Genomic DNA, 16,070 nt, shown 5'->3' with positions numbered 1-16,070 from the left:
ATACGTAGAAATTAAACAACACATTCCTAACTAACTACTGGGTCAAAGAAGAAATCACAAGGGAAATTAGGAAATACTTGGAGATGAACAAAAATGAAGACACAATATACCAAAATTATGGGATGCAACTAAAGCAGTGCTCAGAGAGAAATTTATAGCCGTAAATGCCTATATTAAAAAAGAAAAAAAGTTTCAGGGCCAGCCTGGTGGCATAGCAGCTAAGTGTGCATGCTCCGCTTTGGCAGCCAGAGGGTTCAGATGCCGAGTGCGCACCGACGCACCACTTGTCAAGCCATGCCGTGTCGGCGTCCCATATAAAGTAGAGGAAGATGGACACGGATGTTAGCCCAGAGCCAGTGTTCCTCAGTAAAAACAGGAGGATTGGCATCGGATGTTAGCTCAGGGCTGATCTTCCTCACCAAAAAAGGAAAAAAAAAAAGCTTCAAATTAATAACCTAACCTTTACCTTAAGATACTGGAAAAAGAAGAGCAAATTAAACCTAAAGCAAGAAGAAAGAAGGAAATAAAGACTGCAGTAGAAATTAACAATATAGAGAACAGAAAAACAATCGAGTTTAAAAAAATCAATGGAATCAACAGCTGGTTCTTTGAAAAGATCAACAGAATAGGCAAGACTTTAGCTAGACTGATGGAGAAAAAAAAGAGAGAAAAGATTCAAATGACCAAAAACAGAAATGAAAGAGGGGACATCACTACTGATCTTACAGAAATAAAAAGATTTTAAAGGAATACTATGAACAATTATATGCCAATAAATTAGATAACTTAGATGAAATGGACATATTCCTAGAAAGACATACTACCTGAAATCACTCCAGCAGAAATAAACAATCTGAATAGATCTATAACAAGTAGAGTTTGAATTAATAATAAAAAAATTACTCATAGGAAAAGCCCAGGCCCAGATGGCTTCACTGTGGATTCTACCAAACACCTAAAGAAGAATTAATTCCAATTCTTTACAAACCCTTCTAAAAAACAGAAGAGGAGTGAACACTTCCCAAATTATTCTGAGGCCACTATTACCCTGATAACAAAACCAGACAAAGACATAAGACGAAAACTTTAGACCAACAACATCTCTTATGAATACAAATGCAAAAAACCTCAACAAAATACTAGCAAACCAAATCCAGCTACATATAAACTGAATTATACACCATGACCAAACAGAATTTATCCCAGGAATGCAAGATTGGTTCCACATATGAAAATCAACTTAATACACCATATTATAATAGAATATTGGGGGGAAAACCCACATGATTATCTCAGTAGACAAAGAAAAAGCATTTGATAAAATCTAACACTCTTTCATGATAAAAACACTCAACAAAGTAGGACTAGAAGGCAACTTCTTCAATCTGATAAATGGCATCTACAAAAAACCTACAGCTAATACCACATTTAATGATGAAAGATGGAATTCTTTCCTTTTAAGATCAAGAACAAGATAATGACGTCTGCTTTTCCCACTTCAATTCAATGTTCAACTAATTTCTTACAATAAGGCAAGAAAATGAAATAAACGGCATCCAGATTGGAAAAGAATGTAAAACCATCTCTATTCACAGATGGCATCATCTTCTACATAGAAAATCCTAAGGAATTCATTAAAAATCTGTTAGATCTAATAAATAAATTCAGCAAGGTTGAGGATACAAGATCAATATACAAAAACCAACTATACTTCTATCCACTTGCAATGAACAATCCAAAAACAAAATTAAGAAAATAATTACATTCGAAGTAGCATTAAAAAAAAATAAGATACAAAAAAATGTAACAAAAAAGTGCAAAATTTATAGTCTGAATGCTACAAAACGTTGTTGAAAGAAATTAAAGACCTAAATAAATGAGAAAACCTCCCATGTTTATGATCATAAGACTTAATATTGTTAAGATGGCAATAATCTCCATATTGGTCTACAGATTCAGTGCAATCCCTATTAGAACCTCAGCTGACTTCTTTATAGAAACTGAAAAGCTGATTCTAAAATTCACACGGAATTGCAAAAATCCAAAACAATCCTAAAAAAGGAGAACAAATGGGAAGACTCATACTTTCTAGTTTCAAAACTTACTACAAATTGACAGTAATCAGGATAGTGTGTGGTAAGATCAATGCAACAGAATTTAGAGTCCAGAAATAAATCCATGTCAACAAATTTTCAACAAGAGTGCCAAGACAATTCAATGGGGAAAGAAAAGTCTTCCCAACAGATGGTGCTGGGACAACTGGATATTCACATGCAAAAGAATAAAGTTGAATCCTTACCTGACACTATATGCAAAAATTAACTCAAAATAGATCAAACACCTAAATGTAAGAGCTAAAACTACAAAACTCTTAGAAGAAAACATAGAGGTAAATCTTCATGATCTTGGATTTGGCAATGGCTTTTTAGATATTATACCAAAAATATGAGCAACAAAAGAAAAATAGATAAATGAGATTTCATCAAAATTAAAAACTTGTGCTTTAATGGACACAATCAAGAAAGTGGAAATCAACCAACAGAATGGGAGAAAATATCTTCAAATTATATATCTGATAAGGGACTTTCAACCAGAATATACAAAGAACTCTTACAACTCAATAATAAAGACAACCTAATCAAAAATGGGCAAAGGATCTGAATAGACATTTCTCCAGAGAAAATAGACCAATGGCCAAAAAGCATGTGAAAAGATGACTGACATCATTAGTCATCAGAGAAATGCAAATCAAAACCAGGAGATACCACTTTACACTCACTAGAATGACTAAAACAGAAAGTCAGAAAACAACAAGTGTTGACAAGGACATGGAGAAACTGGAACCCTCATACACTGCTGACGGGAATGTAAAATGCTGCAGTCACTTTGGAAAACAGTCTGGCAGTTCCTCAGTTAAACATAGTTACCATGTGACCCAGTAATTCCACTCTTAAGTATATTCCCAAGTGAAATGAAAACATGTCCACACAAAAAACTTGTACATGCATGTCCATAGCAGCATTATTCATAATAGCCAAAAGGTAGAAACAACCCAAGTGTCCATCAACGATGGATAAGTAAACAAAATGTGGTACATCCTTTCAACGAACTATTACTTGGCTATAAAAAGAAATGAAGTACTGATACATTCTACAACACAGATAAACCATGAAAACACTCTGCTAAGTGAAAGAAGCCAGTCACAGAAGACCACATGTATGATTCCATTTACATGAAGTGTCCAGAACGGGAAAATTTATAGACACAGAAAGCAGATTAGTGGTTGCTCAGGGCTGGAGGGGATGAGAGGTAGGAGGTGATAGCTAAAGGGTAAGGGGTTTCTTTCTGAGGTGATAAAAATGTTCTAAAATTGACTGTAGTGATGGTTACGCAACTCTGGGAATGTACTGAAATCCACTGAATTGTATACTTCAAAGGGTAATTGTATGGCATGTGAACTATATATCAATAAAGCTGTTTTAAAAAATAATGTAGTGGGAAGAAAAAACCCCGACAACTTCTGAAATCTTTCCTCAGACTCTGCCAGTCTATTTTAGCTGACAAATCTTACTATTCAATACTCACAACAGTGTAAACACCCATCACTTTGTCAGCTTCTTCCTTCCATGTTCCTCCTCCCAACTCACACACACACAGACCATTTTCAGTCACTTGAGAAAATAAAGATTGAGGCGAGAGGCACAGCCTTCTTGTAGCTGGAAGGTGAGTTTTAGAAAGCAGTGGCACATCAGGCAGAGATGTCCACCAAACAGGGAAATTCAGGGCTGAAACAGCAAAGGATGATGAAAGAGTTGGGCTGGGCAGACAGGAAGGACTCCGTTGGGTCTCAGCGCCCCAGCTACCATCCCGACTTGTGCGTGCGGGGACAGGGCCAGGCCACTCTCTTACCGACAGGGGCCAGCTGATACAGGTGAGTGCACGGTAGAGGCGGAAGAGGTGGACCAGGTAAAAAGCGAGGATCATTATCAAGTTGCAAATGGTGACCACTTCGAAGTAGCTGTAGGCACTGTAGCTGGTCCACGGCGAGCTCCTCACGCAGATGAAGGCGATCAGCAGAGTGACCTGAGACGTAAATAGAGACATCAGAGAGATAGAGATGCCTACCCAAGACGAGCACCCAGGGGACAACAACAGAAAATCAAGGAACTGCTATCAATCAGGTTATTTCCTCACAACGTAGCTGGAAGGTTGGAAGAATGCAACTTTCCGTAGTACAAGCTTCTAAAATACATGCTGGTGTGGAGGCCGTCCTCTCTGAAGTCTGTTATGTTGTGCTGACAGGATGCCTCCTCAGAGAGAGGGCAGGAATGCAGGAAAATAACCAAGCAGAATCATGCCATTTTTGCTGGACCACCACAGAGCAAAGATAGAGTCAGCGTGATACTGGACCTTGGGTTTACATATTACCTTGAACTGTAGGAAGCTGCCAACACTGGATTGTTTTTGACCTAGAAAGATGGCAATTCATACATTACAACCTACCAGTTGGCAGACAATAAGTTACCATTTACTGATGTCTCACGTACATGATCTCATTGAGGCCTCACAGAACTGTGCCAGGTAGACGAAATCACCCCCGTGTTCATATGGGGAAACTGACGCATACAGATTCAATAATCAGTCCAAGGCTACCCAGCTTGTAAGCAGCGGAGGTGGGATTTGAACCCAAGTCTGTCTGACTCCAGGGACCATGTTCTCCCAAGTCAGATGCATTTTGCCTTCCAAAAACGTAAGCCCTCATCATGAACAAGCTGAGGAAGGTGGATGTGTCATCAATCAAATGTGGGAATCCTGGTTACGAGGCAGTGCTTGCTCACGACGGGGCATGTGGGAGAGACTGCTAAGTATACCATTGCATGAATGAATGAATGCATGTGCAGAATTAATCAATTAATGGCATATTAATGAATTAACAGGTCAGGTAAATTATTAGCAACATATGAATACTATGGAAGAACAGATCGGAAGAGGGAGAGAAGATTCTGAGTTTTTATGAAGGCCATTCGAAGAGAATAAAATCTTATTCACTCCCCAAGGAAAATAAACCAATAACACACAGGTGTTAAATGCATGTACAATCTTAGGATCTGTTTTAAAAGCACAACTAATTTAGGACAAAGATTATTTTACACTGCTTCTTTCCTATAGAACAGTGATTCTCAAAGGGGGTGTGTGTGTGTGTGTGTGATTCGTGTCTTATGGGACATTTGGCAACATGTGGATACATTTCTGGTTGTCACAACTACGAGGAGTGCTACTGGCATTTAGTGGGTAGAGGCCAGGGGTGCTGCTACACACCCCACAATGCACAGGACAGGCCCCATAACAAAGAACTATCTGGTTCCAAATGCGGCCCAAATTATTGTGCTGCTGTGGAGAAACAGTGCCGTAGAAAATGTGAGTCTATGTGAGAATTAAATCACAAAATGGATCTAATGCTGGTTAAAGTGGTCGATGCTAAAAATGCTCGATTTTCCAAGGCCCCTCATTTCTAACACTCTATCCAGGTCCTCAGGAATAGGTACAACAGCTAGAAAAGAACTCTCGGCTTGAAGCTTAAAGCAGGCATGGAGAGTGCTCTGCTTAACAGATCAAAACAGAAGAGTGTGGTTCTGACACAAGGGACCCTCAACATTTGCATATTTCTCTTTGCTAATGAGAAATGTGAGTATTTTCATTTTTTCGGTTCCTCTCAAGCCAGCCAGCCATGGTAATATAATGATTCACGCTTTGAGGTTGTTTCAAAGCTCCGAGGGGAGCCTTTGCCTCACTCAAGAGTATGCATGATTGCCAGGGCTTTGCGGCCTCATCAGCCCCCATTTCCAGGCCTGGTCTATCTGGGAAGTCTACCGGTCTCCCCAGTCTTTCACTGACCCCCGCACATGGTGGGGCATTTTTATTCAAGGCCTGCCTTAAAATGTAGATAATTCAGGATTATGCAGTGTGATTTCTAGGTGGAGAAGCAATTGTGCACCTAATTTAATGCAAAGATTAGAATAATTTTTACAACCCTTCATCTGTGACGGAGTCAGCTCTTTCTCATGGTGACACAGAGATGTGGGAGTTTCCCAATGAAGAGAAGGGGCCTGAGCAGGTCTTCCCCTCTGAGCTCCCAGGGCTGAGTACTGTGCAGCAGGAAGTACATTACTGCTCTACCACAAAGCATCTCAAACCTTTCTGGGAAACTTGCTTTCCAAAATTAGACTTCCCTAATTCTGTCCACTTGGCCTACGGCCGCCTACCATGTGCTCTTCTTTAAGAAAGCCCAATTTTGGAAAATCCCATTTAAACAGCAAATGGTGTGTACTGATGCATATTCCTAAAAGCTTCCCTTTTGCCCAATAATTCATTCGTTCCTACTTTAAATGGTCAGCATCTCAGCTAGTACACTAAAAAAAAAAAAAAAAGATTTGATTGACACCAAACTTTTCAGGAACTCTTCTAAGGCCAGTAGGTAACCTCTGCAAATGCTGGAAACCCCTGAATCATTTAGATCAATACTCAGGGGGCAGCCAGAAAGGTGAAGTAGAAGAAAGAACTAGACAATGGTGGAGAAGGGGCCCTTGGGTGCTGGTTCCCCCCACGCCCACCCCCACCTGGCCCTCTCATGACCTCTTCTTATTCCCAGTTAGAAAAGCAAGTCAACAAACACGCCTGAATTCAGAGATGACTGCATAGGAGTTCTAATTTCAGGACTGAGTGAAGAAGGCTCGGCGGCTTCTGGAAGATTGATGTGGTTCTGTTTACAGTAAGTTAAATGTGACACTGCCCAAAGGACTAACTTGTTTCTCAGGGTGCCTTGTAGTTCCTCTCATGGCGGTTTGTTCTTTTATATTGAACTGTCCTGAAAGTTGAAAATATTTATAGATATTTATCTAAAATTAACAGATATTATCTAACATAAATGTCTAGGGGTTTAAAAGTAATGTTGCAGGAACCCTCAACTCAAAGCGAGGGTCTCACGACGAGCTGTGACACTGTTTAGAGTCATTGGAATGACCTCAGATTAGAAACCACTCCCCCCCAAACTGTGTCCTTTCTGACTTCATTCTATCAGAATTCTTACTAGAAAGAAGAGATGATGTTGGTGAAAGCAGCAGTGGGTTTCAATTTCACCGGAGACGAAGCAAGCTGACATTACCTGAGAGAAATGACTGTCCCCTGAGGACTGTGGAACTAAAACAGTCTGGTCCTAACTCCACAGTTAGCACCAGACAGCTTACCCAAGTTCTCACCCTGCGGGGGTGTCTCTCAAGAAGAAATTGAATTTTGAAGTCTAAGACAGAAAATTTCTGGAGAAGACTCAAGAGGCAGTTTTCAGGAGATGCCTTCTTCTAAGCTGGGCAGTAGAGGCCAGTGGTAGTCTCAGGAGGCCCTGTCGCCTGCTGCCTGCAGTCTCTGCCCAGAGACATTCCCGCAGCAGGCCTGAGACCCCCACACCCCTACCAAGTCTGGTCTGCTGAGCATGCCTGTGTCTGGCTGAAGATGGCACCAGACACCTTTTGTTTTGAGAACCCCAGGCTGGATGCTGGCAGGTCACCCAACCCTACCCTCTCACAGGGGTTTTTATTCTGACCTTAGAATAATGTTTCAGTGAGAGAGACAGGCAGGAGGATGGGAAGTAATTCTTGAAGGCCAACATCAAAAGGTCTCAGACCCAACTCTAAGAGGCTTTTCTGGAAAAGCCCAGAAGATGAAAGCCAGGCTTATTCAAAAAGTCAGAGATGTGGATGACGATTCAGTGACTGGAAACTGCATCTGTAGATGCAAGCAGATCCATAAATGACTGCTTGGCAGCAGGCAGGAAGGAAAAGGAATTTGAACGGTTCCCAACTTTGGCTGAATTCTGCCCTGGGGTGTAGGGAAATTTGCCCGTGCCTCCCTGTTAAAGCCCCCACTGGTCATCACCATGAACAGCCCTTGTATAATCTCATTAACATCATGCGAGAGAACCCTCACTCTGGCTTGCTTTCTCTAGGTCCTCACTCACCAGTATCAGACTTTTGCTGCAGGCTCCTTCCCACCCTCCCACCCCACAGCACACAGTTTTGTTCTGTATTCAAAAATAAAAACTCCAGGGCCGGCCCGTGGCTTGGCGGTTAAGTGCGCGCGCTCTGCTGCTGGCGGCCCGGGTTCGGATCCCGGGCGCGCACCGACGCACGGCTTCTCCGGCCATGCTGAGGCTGCGTCCCACATGCAGCAACTAGAAGGATGTGCAGCTGTGACATACAACTTCTACTGGGGCTTTGGGGGGGAAAAATAAATAAATAAATAAAAAATAAATAAAAACTCCATAGAAAACACAAGGGAAGAGGAATAATCTAGAAAACATTATGTCTGGGCTCCTCAGGTCCAGGCCTCAAACAGCTGGCTAATGCACTGGTTTTTTAATCTAACCACGTGGTAAAGTCACCCGCAGTGTATTAAAAACCAGATCCTATGTTTGTTGGTGCTGGAATATTTCTGGAAGGAAATAACATAAGAAGCTGGTAACCTCTCTGGAGGGGAAGTGATTATTTAGTTGGTTTTAAAATTTACTTATTTTGTTTCCTTGTATTACAAAGATCACATATTAAGTTGTAAAAAAGCATTTTTTAATATGACACGTCTCAGAGATCTTTAATGGCACATACATAGATCTACCCTTTTCTTTTAATTGGCTGAGGCTTTATTTGACCCCGGGTTTCTCAACCTCGGCACTACTGACATTTGGGGCTGAATAATTCTTTGGTCGGGGGGGGCTGTCCTGTAGGATGTTCAGCAGCATCCTGGTCTCGACCCACTAGATGCCAGGAGCATCTCCCGAGGTTCAACAGACCTTCCCAAAGATCCTCTGGGGATGAGAAACACTACCTTAAACAGCCTTTTCTTGATGAGCATTTGTCACATCTCCAATTTTTTACTAATACAAACAAGCCTGCAAAGAATATTCTTGGACACACTTCTTTGTACATGTCTGAACATTTCTAAAAGACTCCTAGAAGTGAAATTACTGGGCGAAAGCATATTCACATTTAGGATTTTGATGTTTGCTGCCAAAATGCTATCCAAAAAAGAGAGGAGTTTCCCTGCACAGGGAATCTTGCCAACACAGATTATCATCCGTATTTAAAAAGAATGGAAATGGAATCTGGTTACTTAATCTTCATTTCCCTGATCACTAGCGGGTTGAATATCTTTTCATATGTTTATTGGTTACTGCCTGTTCACGTTCTTGGCCTATTTTTCCATTGTTTGTATTGTTATTATGGATTTGAGGAACTCTTTATATTCTGAATATTAACCTATTGTCTGTTATAGATATTGCAAATATATTCTCTCAATCTCTCACTGAGATTGAAAATATATTCTCTTTGCTTTGTCTTCTGTTTTACCGAAGTTTAAATTTTTTATGCAGTCAAATCTCTGCATCATTTTTTATAGCTTCGGGATTTTGTGTCTTATTCTCCACCCCAAGATTATAAAAGAATAGTGTCCTACATTAAAAAGAAATGTTTATATACATGTATAAACATGTAAAACTTTCAGCTCTTTAAGCATCCGGGATTTGTTTTTGTAGACGGCATGAGTGAAAACTTAAAACCCTTCAACAGTTTCCCATACTCCTGAATGAGGTACAAATCTTTTAATGAGGCCCACAGGGGCTGCAAGTTCAGGTCCCAGCTATCTCTGCGTCTTTGGGTGCTGGGCTCCCCGAGTTCCTCACACGCTGCCCCTCAGGAAGGTCCCCGGTATTCTCTTATGGAACCTTTGCGATTGGTGCTCTAGCTATTTCTTGGTTAACTTGTTTACTACCCTTCCCCCCAACTACTGTGAAATGAATGGTTCTGGGGTCATCCTGCCATCCTCTGTGACAGCTCCACGACACTCTGTTACGTCCTTATTGGCCTCAAGCGCTTTGAGTAGAGGATCGAGCTTTGTCGGTGAACGTCACTTAGGGACCCAGCACAACAAGGCCTCACATGTAGGCAAGATGAAGGACTGTTGGAGGCTACCCTCTAAAGACCTTTCAAAGTTGGCCGAATGCCCTCATTAACCGCCCCAGGAGGTTTGGCATTCAGGCTCTCAAGGCAGAGTACAAGGTGTAGGTGTGATGTAAGAAGGGTTTCCAGATTCTTAGTTCATGATGGAGCCAGAACATTCTCTGCTTGTTATTCAGGGCAGCCATGCTCCCCTTGTCCCTAACCAATTTTCCACAACAGAAACAGCCTGGATAGACGATCTCTGCAACCATCACGTCACCTATGTCACCACTGTTCTTCACTGGCAGAGGTCATCAGGTCACATTTAGGAGGACTGGGATAGAAAGCTCAACTTGTCAAAAACATCATTGCGTCCAAATGATGACAAGTACCACTGACATTTATTACGTAGCAAACTTGGTGGTTTGGTGCTTATCTTGAACCAAACTGTAATCACAAATTTTTGTTTCAAGTAATGGTTTCTCTAGCTTGTTTCTCTTTCAGTATCTGACTTGATTTCCTGGTCTCTCTAGGGCTGACTGAATTTCAAGAACACATAAGCAGCATCCTCTGCCTCTCACTCCTGTCATCACTAGAGGAGAACATACCGCTTCGTGTATACATGGAAGTGAAAAGAGGGGGCAGTGGGCAGTCACCTCCCCGAGGAGACCCCTGGAGGACAGGGCCGTGGACGGTCACCTCCCCGAGGAGACCCCTGGAGGACAGGGCCGTGGACGGTCACCTCCCCGAGGAGACCCCTGGAGGACAGGGCCGTGGACGGTCACCTCCCCGAGGAGACCCCTGGAGGACAGGGCCGTGGACGGTCACCTCCCCGAGGAGACCGCTGGAGGACAGGGCTGTAACCAGGTGGCACTGTATGCAATTCACAGATTTGAGGAAGGTGAGGATCAAGGGTGGGTCACTTGCCCAAGGAAGGTCACACAGAGGGTAGGTGGTGGAACCAGGAAGCCAATCCAGGTCTACCTGACCCCCAAGACTCTGTGAGGAGTGAGCGTACTCCAGAGGGACGGGCTGCCATGTCTCGGTGACTTGAGCTCGCACCCAATCCACCCAGGGTTGGCGTGTCTCCTCCCAAGCCAGCAGCCAGGAAGAGTCTCGCAGGGGTATGTGAGGAGGAGGCTACAGAGAACCAGACATGAGCACCTTAAACTTCCATGGAGAGGAGAGAGAGCTTCACCCCTTTCTTCCTCAAAGGTTTCTTTAAATTAAGGAACTTTCCCAGCATTTGTTCCGGAGAAATCTGAACTGCATTCCTGCTCAGCAGCTGGCCTTCATGAGATCAGCTGAAGAGGTGGCACCAAGGGAGAAGGGGGGAGAAAAAAGGGATGGAGGGGACAGTGCCCAAGAAAAGGCCACAAGGGCTTGGCTGGCAGGTCACGTCCAGTCCCCAGAGCCACCTCTTCTCGTTTCACATGTGGATTTCCTTTCTGCCACGTTTTCTCTGTCACAGTCTCTGATGTCGCACCTGCCCTCCTTGACTTGGTGCACCATAAATGCTGCTGCTACACTTTCTGAGCCCTAACGATACGCAGGCACTGGGCTAAGTGCTCTACAGTTTTTAACCAAGTTCATCTTCACAACAGTCCTGGGAGGAAAGTACTATCATCATCGTCCTTTTACAAGGAAGCCGGGGCACAGAGAGGTTAAGCAACTTGCTCAAAGTCACACAGCCAGGCAGAGGAGCCAGCTGGGCCCCTGGTGTGGTGCTGCAGTCCCTGCTCCTAACTGCTGTGCTGCTCTGCTACAGGGCCTGCTTGTTTCTTTTCATAGCCCCTCTCCCAGCTCTGGCCTCTGTTTTCAGCTAAGGACTTGAATCCTTTGTCCTGTGCCCCTGGGACTCTGGGTGACAGAAGGGAAGTCTCACCCTGCCTCAGTTTCCCTCATGCCGGGAAGCAGGCTCTGAGACTCCAACTCAGAAAGGGCCAGTTAGAAATGGGGTTCATGTCAAGTCTCCTGCTTACACAAAAGAGTAACTCTAATTATACAATTAATTCTTGTTTGTTACTGAAAATTAATTCACGCAAGTATCTATATAAGAAAACAAAAATCACCCATAACCCCATTTCTCAGAGATAACCATCATCCCTGGCATTTGGTGGTATTTCTTTCCACATATGTATGTTTTAAGCACAAATGTACATTATTATTTTTCCTTTTCAAAGATTGGCTCACACTGTATATATAGTTTTATACTCTGCTTTCTAAAAAGATAACTATTCTATCATTTGTAGATGCCGCTCATTCAACTATTCTGCTCCAGAGCCCCGTTATGGCCCAGCAAGCTGTATCTTTTACCTGTTTATTTTTTATTGTCTGTCATCCCCTGAACGTAAGCCCATGAGGATGAAGGTTTTACTCTGTTTTGTTCACTGTTGTTGCCCCACGGCCAGGAACCCTGAATGGTACACAGGTTCTCCATGGATATTTGTTGAATAAATGAACAAATGCAGTTTTATATCCATTTCCTGAGGGCCTTCTATGTTCCGGGCATTGGGCTGGGCCACATTCCCACTCATCCCGCCTAGTGTCTAGAGGGGAGAGAGAGACAGGTGAGTGGAGGAAGGTAAAGCCACCCTGCAGAGGTCCCACCTCTAACAGGTGGGACGAGACCAATACGTCACTCTTCTCCTGTCCATCCTGAAACAAGTAGTGGCTTTAAACCCAGAAGCAAGGGGTCATCAGGAAAGCTGTGTAAAATACACAGGCATGTCTTCAGATGTCGGTCAGGCCAGGGCGATGCTTCAGTTTGAGACAAGCTGGCCATTAAGCTCACATCTCAGCTGAGGCTGCCTCTGCCCACTGCATTCCTAATTGTGTGCACAGTTTATGTCTGGGCACACAGGCAGGGACCATGACGAATTCCCTGTTGCATCCCCGGAGCCCAGCACAGAGTAGGCCTTCAATAATATACGTAGACCTGAATTTGGGGTTAAACTGGATTCTTAACAGCACCCCAGTGTAAAAATGGCCTGTAGGCTGAGTGCAAGCTCTTTCCTGTAATCATATCCCCTCAGGCTCTCTAGGGCTTACAGAGAGGCAGCGCTGAATGCAGGGGTTGCTTTTAGGCCTAAGCAGAAGAGGGGCTGCCTGAGTGGGTGCCGCCGTGACAAGCACAGAATGCCCAGCAATTCAGACACACACTGAAATATTTATGGATGAGACAAAACACAGTACAGGATTCGCTTCACAATAATATGGGAACAAATGGGCACAAGGGATCTTGTGGGGGGGGGGGAATGTCCTAAAATTGGATTATGGTGATGGCTATACAACTCTGTCAATTTAGTAAAAATCTGAATTGCACACTTAAAACTAGTAGCTTTTATGGTATGTAATTTATACCTCAATTAAGCTGTTTAAAATATAATATGGGGGGATTAAGTGGGTGGGGGATACAGCTCAACAAGGACTGGCCAGGAATTGGTGCCCGTTGCAGCCATCTGAGGGGCACATAAGGGTTCATGGTGCTATTCTCTCTACTTTTGTATATGTTTGAAATTTTCCATAATAAAAAAGTTAAAAATATAATGCCCAATAAGTGCAGAGAAATAACTAAGAGGGGCGGGGGAAGGAAAAATGAACTGAGATTTGCAGTTGTCCCTCTTACCATAAAGGCACAAGTGAAAGTTAGGAAATTGTTATTTTTATTTTAAAAACTATAAAGTAATAATTCCATTTAATAAGCAATTCAGTTAGTGAGATGCCATGGAGCTTCATCCAAGAGCAGACACGATTTTTGGTTCCTTCTGATAAACGGAATGAAAGTGCAACAGCTCACATCCCGACCACAGACAGACCAAGCGACTAGGTTCTACATTCATGAAAGTCACGGTGCACACAGGAGTGCAGGGACTTGGGGGGAGTGTGTCTGAACGGGGCCACAGGTGGGGCACAGGTGGGCCACAGGCGGACAGCTGTTGCCTGCAGCTTTCCACAATTCTCAGTGCAAGGTGTGCTGAACACAACTTGTCAGACTCTCTGCAAAGAGTAAAAGGAACATTCTAGAACAATGCTGCTTTCATCAACTGCTTTCATCAACTTGGCAGGGGGGTGTGGAAAGCACATCTAAGCCCCTGAGATGTCTGGAAATGCATGGTATAAACTTACAAGCCAAACAAAGATCCTTTGTGAGCAGAAAAAGGACTGAAAAGTCTTGCACTAAGATGAGACTGATTCCTTCCAGTCAAACCCACGCCAGCGTAACCCTAACAGGTTAGCTGCCCCACAACTCCTCAGCTTAATTCCTTTTTAAACCTCTCCTCTGCCTGAAGCTCACAGACACCCCTGACCTCCTGTTCTCTAGAGGCTAAAACAGCCACTTAAACCCTTTCCTGATTGACAGCTCATCTGAACTCGTTTACTAATTTTTGCTTCTCCTCTGTGAGGCACCTTTACCTGGTCGGTACTGAGGTGAGGAAACAAAGGGAAAACTTGAGGCAAGGCAGGTGCTCCAGGGCAGCTGGACTCTGGGGCTGCAGGGAGCAGGCCACCCACTCAGGTCACCTCAGGTGACAGGGTTTGTTATAAGGGGCACAGAAAGCCACCTTAGCACCTCTCAGGGAGGCCTTGGGGAGAGCTGGTGGGTGTTCCTCACCACTCAGGGCACAGCCCACAAGTGGGCATCCTTCTCTCCAGTCGCTGCCACGGGTTCCAGGACTGAGCCCCTCTCATATCACACTCTCCACAGGGAGCTCCCTATTACCCAGAGTCACCTCACGGAACGAGGCCGCTTCACAGACTTCGGACCTCCCTGATGTCCTATTGATGATGTAGTCTCCGCTTCAGCCAGTTTGATCCAGGGTAGGTGATGCCACATACAGGCAGCTTCCTCAGAAGACGAGGCCATGGGCACGACAGACACTTAAGAGACTCATGATCTGATGAGGACTCCTTCACACCATCACTTACCTATTTTAAACAGTACAGATGTCTAATATAAAGCCCATATTTACAATGAGGCTTGCAGGTCATGCTAAGGAATGGCTCTAAGCTCCATTTTGAATGTTTACCTCTACTTCCCTGTGCACATCCCATGTTCAAATTGAAGTAGACTACTGGCCATTCTCCATCCTCTACTTCCATTCCCTCTGCCAAACTCCTGCTTCCAGACCAGTGATGTCCAACAGAACTTTCTGTGATGATGGAAATGTTCTCTACGGATGCTGTGCAACATGGTAGCCAATGGCCCCTGAACACTTGAAATGTGGCTGGTGTGACTGAGGAATTGAATTTTTAACTGAATTAATTTAAATGTAAATAGCCACATGTGGCTAGTGGCTACCGTATCACACAGGTCTAGATGGTCCACGAAGCATTCCCTGCCCTTCTGTGCCCCAGACGGAAGGGGCTTTTTTCCTCCTCCAGATCTTCACTCCCACCCCTTTTTTAGCATCTGCCATATCCCCTTCCAGGTCTCATGCCTCTCAGGAGATGAAACTTCCTTGTAGATCCAGGCAGGGTCTGGGCCTCCTTGGATCCCACAAAGCAACCACTCAGTGAAAGAACTCACCAAGGGCTTGTCCTGTTCAGATGGACCAGACCTTTGTCCCTCCTTGGATTCAGGATTGGGCTTCTAGGAATGGCTGTTCATATAGTCAGGAGAGGTATGACCTTCCACAGATATTGGCCAGGCAGGGCATGCTCCAGCCATGGGTTCTTTTCTATGTAAATCCAATTTTTTTTCCAACAGGCAGCTTGACTTTGGTGCCACTGCCTCAGCTCAATGGTCGGTGCCACTTTCTAGCTGTGACTTTGCTTTTCCATGTCTCAATTTCCTCATCCGGATAATAGAGAGGATAGTATACCCTATAAGGATGTTATGAGGATAAAATCAGTTAACACTTGTACAGCACTGTGCTTGACCCAAAACAAGTATGCAATAAACACTGAAATAATATTAACAGCAAACCACCATGTAGTTGAGGATTAATGGTTGAGCTCGGGTCTGGAAGGCACCTCTGGACTTAACATAAATTATCAAATATCTAAAAAACGCATTTCATTGACCCAATAACATCATCTCAAGTAAATTATCCTGTTGAAACACTCCAGGATATAAGCCAAGAT

The 16,070-nt window shown here is 43.7% G+C and overlaps 1 protein-coding gene across 3 annotated transcripts in view; it reads right to left on the bottom strand.

Annotated features, from left to right (window-relative positions):
* The window catches only part of CMTM7 (CKLF like MARVEL transmembrane domain containing 7), a 54,083-nt gene that overhangs the window by 7,921 nt on the left and 30,092 nt on the right, over positions 1 to 16,070 (bottom strand). For all 3 annotated transcript variants that reach the window (XM_087430672.1, XM_087430673.1, XM_087430671.1), the window contains exon 2: positions 3,910 to 4,083. In XM_087430672.1, the coding sequence (XP_087286798.1) occupies positions 3,910 to 4,083 (174 nt within the window). The remainder of the gene's footprint in view (positions 1 to 3,909; positions 4,084 to 16,070) is intronic.

The sequence above is a fragment of the Ceratotherium simum genome, chromosome 5, assembly GCF_057802395.1.
Source record: "Ceratotherium simum simum isolate JZ-2026a chromosome 5, ASM5780239v1, whole genome shotgun sequence".
In the NCBI taxonomy this organism is placed as follows: domain Eukaryota; kingdom Metazoa; phylum Chordata; class Mammalia; order Perissodactyla; family Rhinocerotidae; genus Ceratotherium; species Ceratotherium simum.
Note: the sequence above shows the minus strand (reverse complement) of the source record. Positions and strands in the feature narration are given on the sequence as shown.